Below are 11,277 nucleotides of genomic sequence, written 5' to 3'. Positions count from 1 at the left end.
TAGCACTTCCTGCTTCCGCCAAGTAACAAGTGTAGGAACATTATAGATCAAGGTTGGGCACTGCTTTAACATTTTACAGCTACACTACTCAGTACAAACCAAAGGTGTTGGGGGAAAAGCCCAGCACAATCAAAAGGCACTTTGTGTTGTCAGGCAGCTGCCTGAAGGGACTCCTTAACTCCTCTTTTTCTACCTGTTTATTCAAACACCAAGGGACTGTTTTGGATAGAAAGGCAGGTACTATATTGATCATACACATTTAGAGAAAGGATAAGGAATTGACTGCCAGTGACACAGCACTTAGGAACAAGGGGTGACAGTCTCCTGATGTTATGAAGGGTCTGATGCAGATCATAAATATTAACTGAATCTTAAAACTGAAACAGGAAAGAAAATACCATACAAAACAATCTGTGGCAGAGTCCTTGTAGATATCATTGGTAATCTGAAATTAAACATTTCAGCCTTATCTTTCTTAAGTTCCATAAACAAGAAAGTGTCTTTAAGACTATGTGTGTTAGCATAAGAATGCATTAACTAGAAAAGATTAGATCTCATATTTAATTGTCCCAGTTTTTCTCTGGAAGGGCATCAGTAATTGGAGTAGCATCCATGGTAGAAGAGGATGGAAGATGAAGAGAGAAGCCCTTCCAAAGGGCTGGGCCTGCAGAAGTTCTGCTGCAAACAAGAGCTGCAAGACAAAGCTAGGACACACCCAGAGAGTACAGGCAAATAGTGCATCTGAGGCCCCTTGGTGACAGTCCTTCAGGAAAGCAAACCCTTACACTGTGCCTCATAGAGATGTCTGGGGCCCGATGGTGATGCTGCTGTTGGTCACACGGATCCCATACCATCCTGCCCAGAACTGCGTGTCCTGGCCTCCGTGCTGAAACCAGATGTAACGAACTCCTTCCGGGTAATTCTGGAAGGTGTGAGAAATCTGGACAGAAAAGAGAATTCCTCTTAATATGCCTAAATAAACCAGTGCTCACCTAGAAGCTCAGAAAACTACAGTGTGTGTGTCTTACAGTGAGCTCTTCCTGAGCCCAGATAGCTTTCATTGAAAGTGCACCATACCCAATTTTTTGGGTTTTTGGCCTTTCTCACTCAGCCTTCTCCCCAAAAATCCTGAGTTAAACCAACATTAAGTTTGATTCCTGAGTGCATGTAAAAGTAACATCTAATGCAGAATGTACAGCAGATCAAATCAGTTAAACATCTGCAACAGTTTAAGAAAAGTTAAATCTGCAATACTTGGCTATCCATGCAGTAGTTTTAAAACAGTTTTTTTATCAAAATCCCCTCTGAAATCTGCTCTTGTTATTTAATTATTTAGACAGAATCTTACATAAAACCAAGAAACAATTAAAAAGACTGCACTAAAACAACACAGAAGCCTACAAGATACTCTGTAAAAATGCTGGGCACCTAAAAATAGCACCTGTCTCATTCAGGACACTGCTTGTTCTTCAGCATTATCAATAGCAAGGAGTGACTCACCTTCTCTATAGAGCAGAGGAGGCTGAAGAGCAGAGAAAGTCACTGGCACTTTTGGTCAAGTAAGACTTGCAACACACAAAGTGTCATAACACTGCTGTAAAGCTCCTGCCTCCAGGGCTGCTGCCTACCTCTCTCCACCTGGCATCACTCCACTGCTCAATGACCACTGGCTCAGGGTGGAATTCCTCCAGGACAATGTAATCTTCGGAGAGCAGCCTCACGGTGAGCTCATAGCGGCACCCGCAGTCAAACCTGGCAGCGTACCTGGAGAGGCAGGAGGAATCAAGGAGCAGGGCTGTACCTACTGCATTCAGTTCTCTTTATTTTTCAAAAGCAGTCTCCAAGGGGATCCCTGTCTGCAGAGGAAAAGGAGTGTCATCCCCACAGCTATAGAGAAGTTCTAGAACTTAACAGCTATCCCACCCTTCACAGGATTGCCAGCTTGTAGACTACTGAGTAGATTGAGCTTATTCTTTACCCAAGAACTACAACCCCCAAAGAGTAAAGAACTGATTTTATAGCATGAAAAGCTCCAGCAGCCTGGCTTTCCTCTAGACCAATGCCAGAAATTCTAATTTTCAGTGCTTCCACTCACCAGTCCTTGACTGTAATTTCAGGCCGTTTCTCATCCATCAGCTGATTCCAGTAGCCTTCTTTCTTCAGAGTAATGAGTTGAGACTTAAAGCATGGCCTGAAATAGACATAGAAATACTCACAGGTTCATAGAACACATCTTTTCCTTCTTGCTGTCCTTTCCCTGACAGCTTTAATACCCACCCAGATCCTGAAGGCCCTCAAATCTGACCTGGCTAAACTGCCTTATCCATAGCCAGAACCTGACAAGAAAATGAATTAGCTTCACCCCAAGAGAAAAAGAATAGCTACAAACTGGATTAAGAAGGTCTCTGTAATTATCTATTGGTAACAGGAAACCAGTGCCTAGTGCTTGTAAAAGCTGTTGATCCTCTTCTGGTGACAGCTTTTACTACAAGTCATTAGTGTGACACACCTACCACTCCTGAAGGTTTAACCTTGTCATGTAAGTGCAATTAAGTTTGCCAGACCCTTAACCTTTCCCTGCCACCTTTGGGAGAGGAGAAGCAGGGATCCCATGTGGATTACCCTAACTATAAAAATTACTGAAGTTCCTGCTAGGCAGAGAAATTCAGCACCTGCTGTGACCAGTTCTCCCAGCAGTACCCATCTCTTTAGATTAACGGGCATAAAGGGTTAATTAAGCTCCTTCCTTTTCCCAGAGGTGATCTAAGGTTCAGTAACCTGCCACCAGCCTTCTAACCCTGGTGCCTTTCCAGACAGATGGGAAGAAGCAGGTTTCCCAGTCCCAGATTACTGGAATCCAGTTCTTACCCATATGAAGTGACAAAGTATTTGTGTACTGAGGCGTCTGGCATAAGATTTCCATGAGCTCCAGGCAGATTCTCAATTTTCCATTTATCTCCTTCATTTATATCAAGTTTCCAGTGCTGGAAATTCTCTAGAAACACAGGTGTCCAAGGTTAGGACCTCACTTCAGCTACCAGCAGGATCTCAGCTTTTGTTAAAATTAGCAATAGGAGAATTCTAGGAAGCTACTAAGCTACTTGGTGTTTTCAGATCCACTGTCTTTTTCCTAAAGCTGTAAGTGACTCCTGTCATTATGCTGCCATTACCTTTAATGTGGTTGTCAGCATCTAGGACAGCAGGTAGCAGATTCTGACCTCATCAGAAAATCATAACCAGCAATAAAGTAGGATTACTGTAGTCATATTAGTCAAGTCTTTGGTAACAGAAGTTCTCCAGCTGCCCAAATGTTTAATCCCAATACCTGATCATTTCACTACCACATTGTACTTGCAGAGTAAATTAATGGTCACTGCCTGCTATATGGGGCCTTATGATTCCAGATTTTTCTGGCTAAAATCACAAAGTATTGGTAAATACATACACACCTACCTACACAGTTTTATTGTAGGAGTTGAGCTGTGAATCTGACCTAGCAGAGCTACACCCAGTCCCACAGCACCAGCAATAGTTGAGACACGCAGGAACTGACTCATTCTGACTGCTCTCCTAGTCCTTTCTTATAAATAATGAAACAAACCTTCAGCACAAGGGTTTTTGATTAAGTTTTTCTTCATGTGGCAGAGGATATAGAAGGTCCTCCAATCAGAGACGCTTCTGTCCAAGCTGTGGCGATAGAAGCCGTCGCGCTGGCACTTGCGCTTCCACAGGGTGGTCAGGTCCACCACGTAGCGCCACTGCGAGCACACCAGGCGGCAGGAGCGGAGCAGCTCCCGGGCGGGCAGCAGCGACAGCAGCTCCACCAGCACGTCCTCGGGCAGCTCGCCGATGGTTGTCATGGCAGAGCGCGGGCCGCAGGAGCGCGGGGGGGAATCCCCGCCGCCACGGGCCGAGCTGCTGGAAGCAAAGGGAGGATCCTAGTTAGGAACAGAGCCCGGACAGCCCCAGGCCCGCTGCCCGCCCGGCCCGGCCCCAGCGCCAGCGCCAGCCCCAGCCCCAGTCCCGGCCCCGGCCGCACCTGGCCCCGCCCATCGGCGCCTCCGGACACGGATGTGCGGGGCCGCGGCCCTTCCGCGGGGCGGGGCGGGCCGGGCCGGGCTGGGGCGGTACGAGCCGGGCCGGGTGGGCTGGGCCGGGGCGGTGTGGGCTGGGCTGGGCTGGGCTGGGCCGGGCCGGGGCGCTGGGCTGGGCCGGGCCGGGGCGGGGCGGTGTGGGCCGGGCCAGGCTGAGGTGGGCCGGGTTTGGGCGGTGAGGGCTGGGCTGGGCTGGGACGGGACCGCACTCCTTTATCGCCAAAGCCCGGGCCACTCTTCCCACACACGCGGACCTTGGTCGGGGCAGAAGCGGCTCAGGTAAGAGCGCTCGGTGCCTCCCCCGAGTCGCTGCGGAGGGAGGAGGGACACGCGTGTGCTCCGAGCGCGGTAAGGGACGCGCGCTGCCGGGATGGAGCATGTCCGTGCTGCAGAGCTGATCACAGCTTGGATGCTTAACCGGGGGGGAAAGGAAAGGAAACGTAATGCAAGGTACCTCCGTCCCTCTCCCGAGTGCGGGAGGAAGCCTGGCTAACTGCTCCATCAGCGGGCAGGCAGCAGGAGAGGCTTCCGAAATTCCTGTACCAGCATGATCCCTCCCGCCTACTTTTTAAAAATTACGTTTTAGCCTTCGGGACTGTGGTTGAGCTGAAGTGTGGGGAGAATGGGAAATCACTAATTCTGTCTCTATAATAGCCAGGGAATTTTAAATTACGGGTTGCCCTTGCTGGGTGCAGTGCAGATAGAGGACACATCTGAACACCTAGATTTAGGATGCTGTTACAACAGTCACTCCCAATTTTTTCCCTTCCTTGCCAGGTTTGGCACTACTGTATTCAGTTAAGTTGCATGCCAGGGTATTTAATCTCTGTTCTTAGTGCTCTCCCAGGCTAAATAAGTCCCTGAGGAGTTTGGCTGCATCCATTGCAGTTTGCTGGAATCTCAGCAGCTTCCAAGCACCAGGACTCAGCTGACAAAAAAAGCAGTGTCACAATGCATCCCTCAGGGATGACGTGGGCTCTGCATCTGCACTCTCATCTTTCTATAGTCCTGCAGCACCTGCACCTGGAACTTAGGGCAGCAGAGAGCTTTTGGAGTTCAGAATTAGCACATGGAGTTAGAGCAAACACTTCTAACTTAATTCCTCCAGCTATGAGGCCATAGGCAATAGAATATTTGAGAGCATCAGCTGAATTATTTTCAGTTATGCTCAGGCCTTTACTTTATACAGACTTCTGACTAAGGCAATTAAATGCCAGCACTCTGAGGGAAAGCCTGTCAGATAGAGAATGAACCACTGCAGAGGTGGCTGGCAAGATGCTTGGCACTGATATTTGAGTACTGCTTTGCAGCATTTGTTATCAGGGATGTTCTTAAAGGCACAACAAACACCCATGTGCCTCCCTCTGCAGAGGAAACCATTACTAAGAAGCTGATTTTTGCAGCAGCAGAGATTTTGGAAGGACTGATTCCAGCCTGGAAAATGAACAAACTGCCCACAATTGCAGTTGTCAAATACACACATTTTGTGGGCAGATTTAATTCAGGGCTTTTGAAATATAAATATAGGAATCTGCTTCAGGATATTAACTTAATAACAAACAGGAGACCTTGGGGCTAGGAAGCAAAATCATGCCTTCAGCTAGCATATTTATTTTCCCTTTTTTCTACTGCATCCATGTCTGACATTGCTGAGGGTGGGAAACTCTCACCACTCCTTTCCACCATCTGTCAGGCAGTTGTGGCCAGCCTGCCCCAGGGATGGAGTCCCTCCCTGAAGCAGTCCTGATCCGAATCCTGGCCTCCATACCTGCGGTGGAGCTGGTGCTCGTGTGCCGCCTGGTCTGCTGCCACTGGAAGAACCTGGTTGATGGAGCTGCACTTTGGATCCTGAAGTGTCAGCAGGAAGGCCTCACCAGAGCAGACTCAGATGCAGAGGACTGGCAAAACTTCTACTTCCTGAGTAAGAAAAGGAAGAATCTCATCAAAAACCCATGTGGTGAAGGTGAGAGACATCACAACAAGCCTCAAGGCGTCAGAGATGACCAGTCACTGAGAATTGCATATCTCTAGTCTTTGAAAATAGATCTTAGCTGTTGTAATGTTACAAAATTTTCTCCCTGCCCAAGAGTCAAGTCACTCAATCTGTGCAGCCAAATCCTTTAATGAGCACAAAGGCCTTTGATAATCAGCCTTTGCAAAGGGCTTTACATTATATTAACTTTATATAACCTCTGCAAGGATCTAAATCATGTTTGAGACACAAAGATGTCCTTTGCAGAAACCATCTAACACATGGCCATGACATTTGTTTCTGTATTGCTTCTTGCCAAGCCATGAAGGAGAGATGAAGCTTTTCCCAGCTCAGGGGCAAGTTTGCCCTCAGCTCACCAAGCCCTTCAGGCTTCTTTCCTTGGAGCAGCTCAGGCCAATGATGTTTTTACCTTCCTCACCACAGCCCATTTTAGAGACTGGGCACACATCCCGTGTGCCATTATTCTCAGTCTATGAACTTCACTTGCCAGAGCTACAATCTGCTTAGCAATAAGCAGCAGCAACCAAGCCTCACAACCCAAGCACCAACAATTTCAATCATAGACCAAAGCAGTGTCAGCACAGCTTCCCCATTTTTGTTTACAGATGACCTTCTGCAAGCTTTTCCAACATGCAGGTTTCCCCAATGCTCAAGGTCTTACTGCTTCAGGAAATGCCACTTAGTGCTTTAGAAAACTTAGAAATAAAGCAATTAGCATCTGTCCCCAGAGTCTTTGTGTGCTGTGACACTGGAAATGCTGACACAATGTTTAGAATACCTAAATCTTTTCCCTGGAGTATTTTCTTAAACCCACACATACACAGCCACTTTGCTGGGGAATGTTAAAGTTTGGTGTGATTAGGCTCACTCAGACTAAAGGTTTTTGCCTGATCTCTAGTTAACAAACATATCCATAGTCCATGTACAAAATCAGTGCTGTGTCTTAATATCAAACTTTCACAAGCCAGAGGAAGGTTCCAGTAGGAGATGGTCAAGTTCCCCACATCCACAGGACTCATCCAAGTCTCTTTTCTGCCATTTGCAGAAGACTTGGAGCACTGGGGAGAGGTAGAGAATGGAGGTGATGGCTGGAAAATTGAAGAGCTCCCAGGGGACTTTGGAAAAGAATTTCCTAGTGAAGAAGTCCATAAATACTTTGTTACATCTTATGAGTAAGGCTGCTCTCTTCTCTTATTCAGGAAAGGGGCATTTTTGGTTACTGCAGTCCCAGGAAAGACTGTGATACCAATTAGCATCCTGTGTTTCAGGTGGTGTCGAAAGGCTCAGGTCATTGACCTCAGGGCTGAGGGCTACTGGGAAGAGCTGATGGATACAACCCAGCCTAAAATCATGGTAAGAGACTGGTAAGTATTAAGTCAGGCTCTGAGACAGGCAGTGGGTTAAGAAAGATAAGGAAGAGCAGGGAAGGCATAGACCTCATATATATTGGGCCTTAAAACCTCAGCTGCCAGGATCCTGGATGTGGGACAGGGCTCACAGGCAGCTCCCACAGGCTTTAAACTGCTGGAGCACATGAGCTCCAAAGCTTGGGCTCCTGTGGTGAATGAGAGGAGGTGGTGGGCTGGGCTAAGAACCATTGCACATTTCCATCTCAAACCAAGGCTGCAGTAACTTGGTGAATGTGGTGGAGCCTTTGCAGAGCTCTTGCAGGTAATGCCAACAGCCTGGATCTCCCTGCAGGTATGCAGGACGCAGAGATGCTGGCTGCCTCTATGAGCTGTGTGTGAAGCTGCTCTCTGAGAATGAGGATGTGCTGGCTGAGTACAAAAGTGAGACTGTCACCATCCCACAGGATAATGATGCCAGCTGGACTGAGGTGAGTTACAGGTATGGGCTCAGCAGGTGACACCCAACCCACATGAATCAGGAATATTTTTAACAGAAGAATTCTCCAGTGGGAGGAGAAGGCTCTGTCAGGTGTTCTCTGGAGCCATGGCCCTATGATTGAAAAAGGAAAAGGGAGGCTGCTTTACAAGACACTTGGAAGCCTGCTGAGTCACCACTAGCAGATGTAAGGGGAAGGAGATGTCCAACTGGGAGTGATTAAGTGGCTTCAGAACAATGGGATCATACTTCTCCCTCTGTAAATGTCCCCACTGTTACCCAGGTCTGACTGTGGCCAGCGGGGCTGGGGCTGTGTGCACTGAACAATGGTAGCTTGTGGTGGTTTGCACTTACTAACAACTATTTTGTCTCTTGTCCCAAAGATCTGCCACACCTTTTCCAGCTATGGTCCTGGGGTCCGTTTTGTGCGCTTTGAACACGGTGGGCAGGACACGCTGTTCTGGAAGGGCTGGTATGGTGTCCGTGTCACCAACAGCAGTGTGACAGTGGAGCCATAGCTGTGCTTACCCAGGATCTGCATGCTGGAGCTGACTTCCCTCAGGGCATCCCCGAGCCTTTGGATGGTTTCTGCATGGTGCTGCCTCTGGCTATAGAGCATATGGCCTGTCTGCATAGGAACATGCCTGCAAGGTGCCAGGAGCCACCACCCAGCCTTCTTCAAGAGGATCTATGCAAAGAATGTGAATGAATTTGTGAATGCACCACATGACTCAGCCTCACCACTTGCACTGATGTTCTCCATCATACAGGAGATCACCTAAAAATCCTGCAGATCTCCCCTCTTAAGTCTCTAATCCTTTATCAGGTATCTCTCCTGCCTGCTTCCCTGGCTTGGGCACTCCTTAACTTGAAGGGATACTTTAAGTATATTTTCTGGAAGTCGGAGTGCAAAGAAAAGAATAAAGAAAACCACAGAGCCTGTGTCTCAAAACATACCAGGGAAACCCAGAGCCCTGTCCCCAGCTGTTTCCATGATCTGCAGTGAGAACCTTGGGTTCTCCCATTTATAAACAGGTAACATTGTTTACCACAGAGGGGCTCTAGCTTGGCTGTCAATGCTATTAGGTAAATTTTTAGTGATAATGCAAAGCAAGAGAGATTGAATCCTTTTCTCTTACACTGTTCCCAGCATCTGTTTATCAAGGAAAGTGTTGGGAAGAGAAATCTGTCTGGTGTCCAACCCTGGGGCTTCATTTGTCTCCCTCAGAGAGATGGCATCTCGGATTAATTGCTGGGGGAGAGAGGGATGAAAACAACTTTAGGAAATGAGTTGGGAAAAAATTTGGGCTAGGATCCAGGAATAAATGAAAAACTCATGTAACCCTTCCTGGCCTCTGTGTGCTTCATATAACAAGCATCACCACTGTGATTCTGCTAGCAGGACACAGAAAGCTGCTGACCTTGCTCCACCTCTACTGACTTGTCTGCAACAAGTACACATCTGCCTCTGCCATGTGCTTGCTGACAAGACAGCACTTCAGTCTCCCACTTGTGCTTCTTGACATCACTCAGGGCTGTGAGCCCCATCCTGAACAGACCCCTAAGCTTCCCTGAACCAAGACTGTCCCTGCTAGTTCTTCCACTCAGAAGAGCATCCCCTAACAGAGCTGGTGTTGCCTAAAGAAAGTATTTATATTTTTGTGTCCCTCTGTCTGCCTTCCTTCCCTGGGCTGCCATTTAAGTGCCCCCTTACCCATGCAGTGACAGCTACTGCCTGCAGCCAAAGGAAGGAGCTTCCCACCTGGCCACTGTGCATGCTACTTCCTCAGGCTTCCTGCTCAGCTGCACCTGGGTGCCACACCCACCAGAGGCAAACATAATAAAGTGACACAATTTCGTGTGGATTTCCTCTTGTGTACTGGGTATTTGTCCCCTGTGCTCAAGCATCCATCTTCTGACAGTGTGGAGTGTGTCAGGCAGTTCTCTCCAAAATCAGGAGTCACTGCACTGTCATACCATGAGTGTCCCTGAAAGAGGAACATGCTCTGTTCCCAACCCCCTGGACCCACGGGAAACACTTAATGTGCAATGGGTCTGCAGTGTAACAGCAAGCAGAAGTGCATTTCAAATATGGTGGGAATTCATTCAAGGCATAGAGAAGTACAGGAAGGCTTCTACAGAGTCCAGCCCTGCTGTACATGCTCCAGGTCATTTGTCACTAGCTCTACTTTGAGTTCAACCTCAGTTCTGACCCAGGAGGCACCAGAATCGGTTCAGAATTTGTTTCCCTTCCCTTACCCCTGCAGACATTGTCATGCTCTGCTGCTTTACCCACCCTCAGCCTTTAATGCAGCTGTTAGTTAATATTTAACTCACTGCCAACTCCCTGCCCCACAGAAGAAATAATCCCTCCATTTGTCCCTAAGGAATCAGCAGAGTGAGGGGAGCAATATTACACACCTCAATGCAATTGTTAAACTGAACCTCTCCCAAGTCACCATCTTACAGTCAGGATAAACCTTACAGTCAGGATTAAGCCTTCAGATATTGTACATATGAAGTAGGACCACGATCCAACTTTGGGTTTATCTAGGCTGAACACTGAACACACACAGGCTCCCCAGCAGCTCTGTTACAGTGAACACAGCTGCCTGGAGCCTTTTCTCCTGGCTCTCCCTCTTTATGCAGCACCCCCATGTTCACATTGGCTGTCAGGGCAACCTGCAAAACTTGTCCTGACCTTCCTGCTTCCCTCCAAGAGGTGTTTTCCCAGACACTCAGTGCCTACAGCCTCAGTGCAGAGAACAGCTCATAGAGCTGCTCACAAAAGCTACTGCTGCCCTCAGGGGAGCAATTACTACTCACATTTAGCCATGTCAGTCCTAGACTTCCAAAAGCAACTGAGTGTCTGGGTACATGGGGTAAAAAAAAGTATTGCTCACATTATAAATATTTTGTTCCAGATGCCTTTTGAATTTTGATCAAACACTCAGTCTGAACACACTGCATCATCCCTGTACACCCAATTCCAAGGTGATGTCAATTCACCTGTCAGAGACAAACGGAGTGCAGGAGGGTAATGGCTTTTCACACCTTACAGATTTCATGGAAATTGAGACAATGCAATTTTATAGGATTACAGAAACTAAATATAACTGTGGCAAAAGGCCTTACATATATTAAATCTGCCAGCTGCTGCAGGGCTCTGTCATCCACCACTTCAATGCAACTTCCTTCTGCTTTCTGCTGTGCCAGCACCAGGAAGCAGCTCTGTGACACTACACAGTAGCTTCTGGGAACAGTAGTGATCAATGCAGATGTGCTGTACAGACATATAGAGGTCTGCCCAGGTGATTTATATCAGATATTTGCATCCCCTGCACT

The 11,277-nt window shown here is 47.7% G+C and overlaps 2 protein-coding genes across 4 annotated transcripts; one reads left to right on the top strand and one right to left on the bottom strand.

The window, feature by feature from the left end:
* Window positions 1-179: 179 nt before the first annotated feature.
* On the bottom strand, window positions 180-4,115 carry LOC130261577 (F-box only protein 6-like). Its single transcript, XM_056507930.1, has 6 exons — window positions 4,040-4,115; window positions 3,602-3,915; window positions 2,869-2,995; window positions 2,096-2,191; window positions 1,629-1,764; window positions 180-940 (listed from the first exon to the last, which is right to left on the bottom strand). The coding sequence occupies exons 1-6, from the start codon at window positions 4,051-4,053 to the stop codon at window positions 794-796; spliced, it is 834 nt and encodes a 277-aa protein (XP_056363905.1). The 5' UTR covers window positions 4,054-4,115; the 3' UTR covers window positions 180-793.
* Window positions 4,116-4,221: 106 nt separating this feature from the next.
* Window positions 4,222-9,796, top strand: LOC130261578 (F-box only protein 2-like). 3 transcript variants are annotated; one of them, XM_056507931.1, is made up of 6 exons: window positions 4,222-4,373; window positions 5,788-6,057; window positions 7,133-7,259; window positions 7,356-7,451; window positions 7,789-7,924; window positions 8,316-9,796. In XM_056507931.1, exons 2-6 carry the CDS (start codon window positions 5,814-5,816, stop codon window positions 8,448-8,450), a joined length of 738 nt encoding a protein of 245 aa, XP_056363906.1. In that variant the 5' UTR covers window positions 4,222-4,373; window positions 5,788-5,813; the 3' UTR covers window positions 8,451-9,796. The 3 variants fall into 3 exon arrangements, with proteins under 3 accessions (XP_056363906.1, XP_056363908.1, XP_056363907.1); XM_056507932.1 differs by having other exon boundaries at window positions 4,249-4,442; window positions 8,316-9,790; XM_056507933.1 differs by having other exon boundaries at window positions 4,222-6,057.
* The last annotated feature ends 1,481 nt before the right edge of the window (window positions 9,797-11,277 follow it).

This window comes from Oenanthe melanoleuca, chromosome 21 (assembly GCF_029582105.1).
Source record: "Oenanthe melanoleuca isolate GR-GAL-2019-014 chromosome 21, OMel1.0, whole genome shotgun sequence".
In the NCBI taxonomy this organism is placed as follows: domain Eukaryota; kingdom Metazoa; phylum Chordata; class Aves; order Passeriformes; family Muscicapidae; genus Oenanthe; species Oenanthe melanoleuca.
The sequence above is the reverse complement of the archived record's forward strand: the minus strand, read 5'-3'. Positions and strand labels throughout refer to the sequence as shown.

Coding starts and splice junctions, on each gene's coding strand:
- LOC130261577 (XM_056507930.1), bottom strand. Junction 2,192..2,868: donor TACTTTGTCACTTCATATGG/GTAAGAACTGGA, acceptor TGTCTATTTCAG/GCCATGCTTTAAGTCTCAAC. Junction 1,765..2,095: donor GAAATTACAGTCAAGGACTG/GTGAGTGGAAGC, acceptor CTGCCTCTCCAG/GTACGCTGCCAGGTTTGACT.
- LOC130261578 (XM_056507931.1), top strand. CDS start 5,814: ATGGAGTCCCTCCCTGAAGCAGTCCTGATCCGAATCCTGGCCTCCATA. Junction 6,058..7,132: donor CAAAAACCCATGTGGTGAAG/GTGAGAGACATC, acceptor TGCCATTTGCAG/AAGACTTGGAGCACTGGGGA. Junction 7,452..7,788: donor AAAATCATGGTAAGAGACTG/GTAAGTATTAAG, acceptor ATCTCCCTGCAG/GTATGCAGGACGCAGAGATG.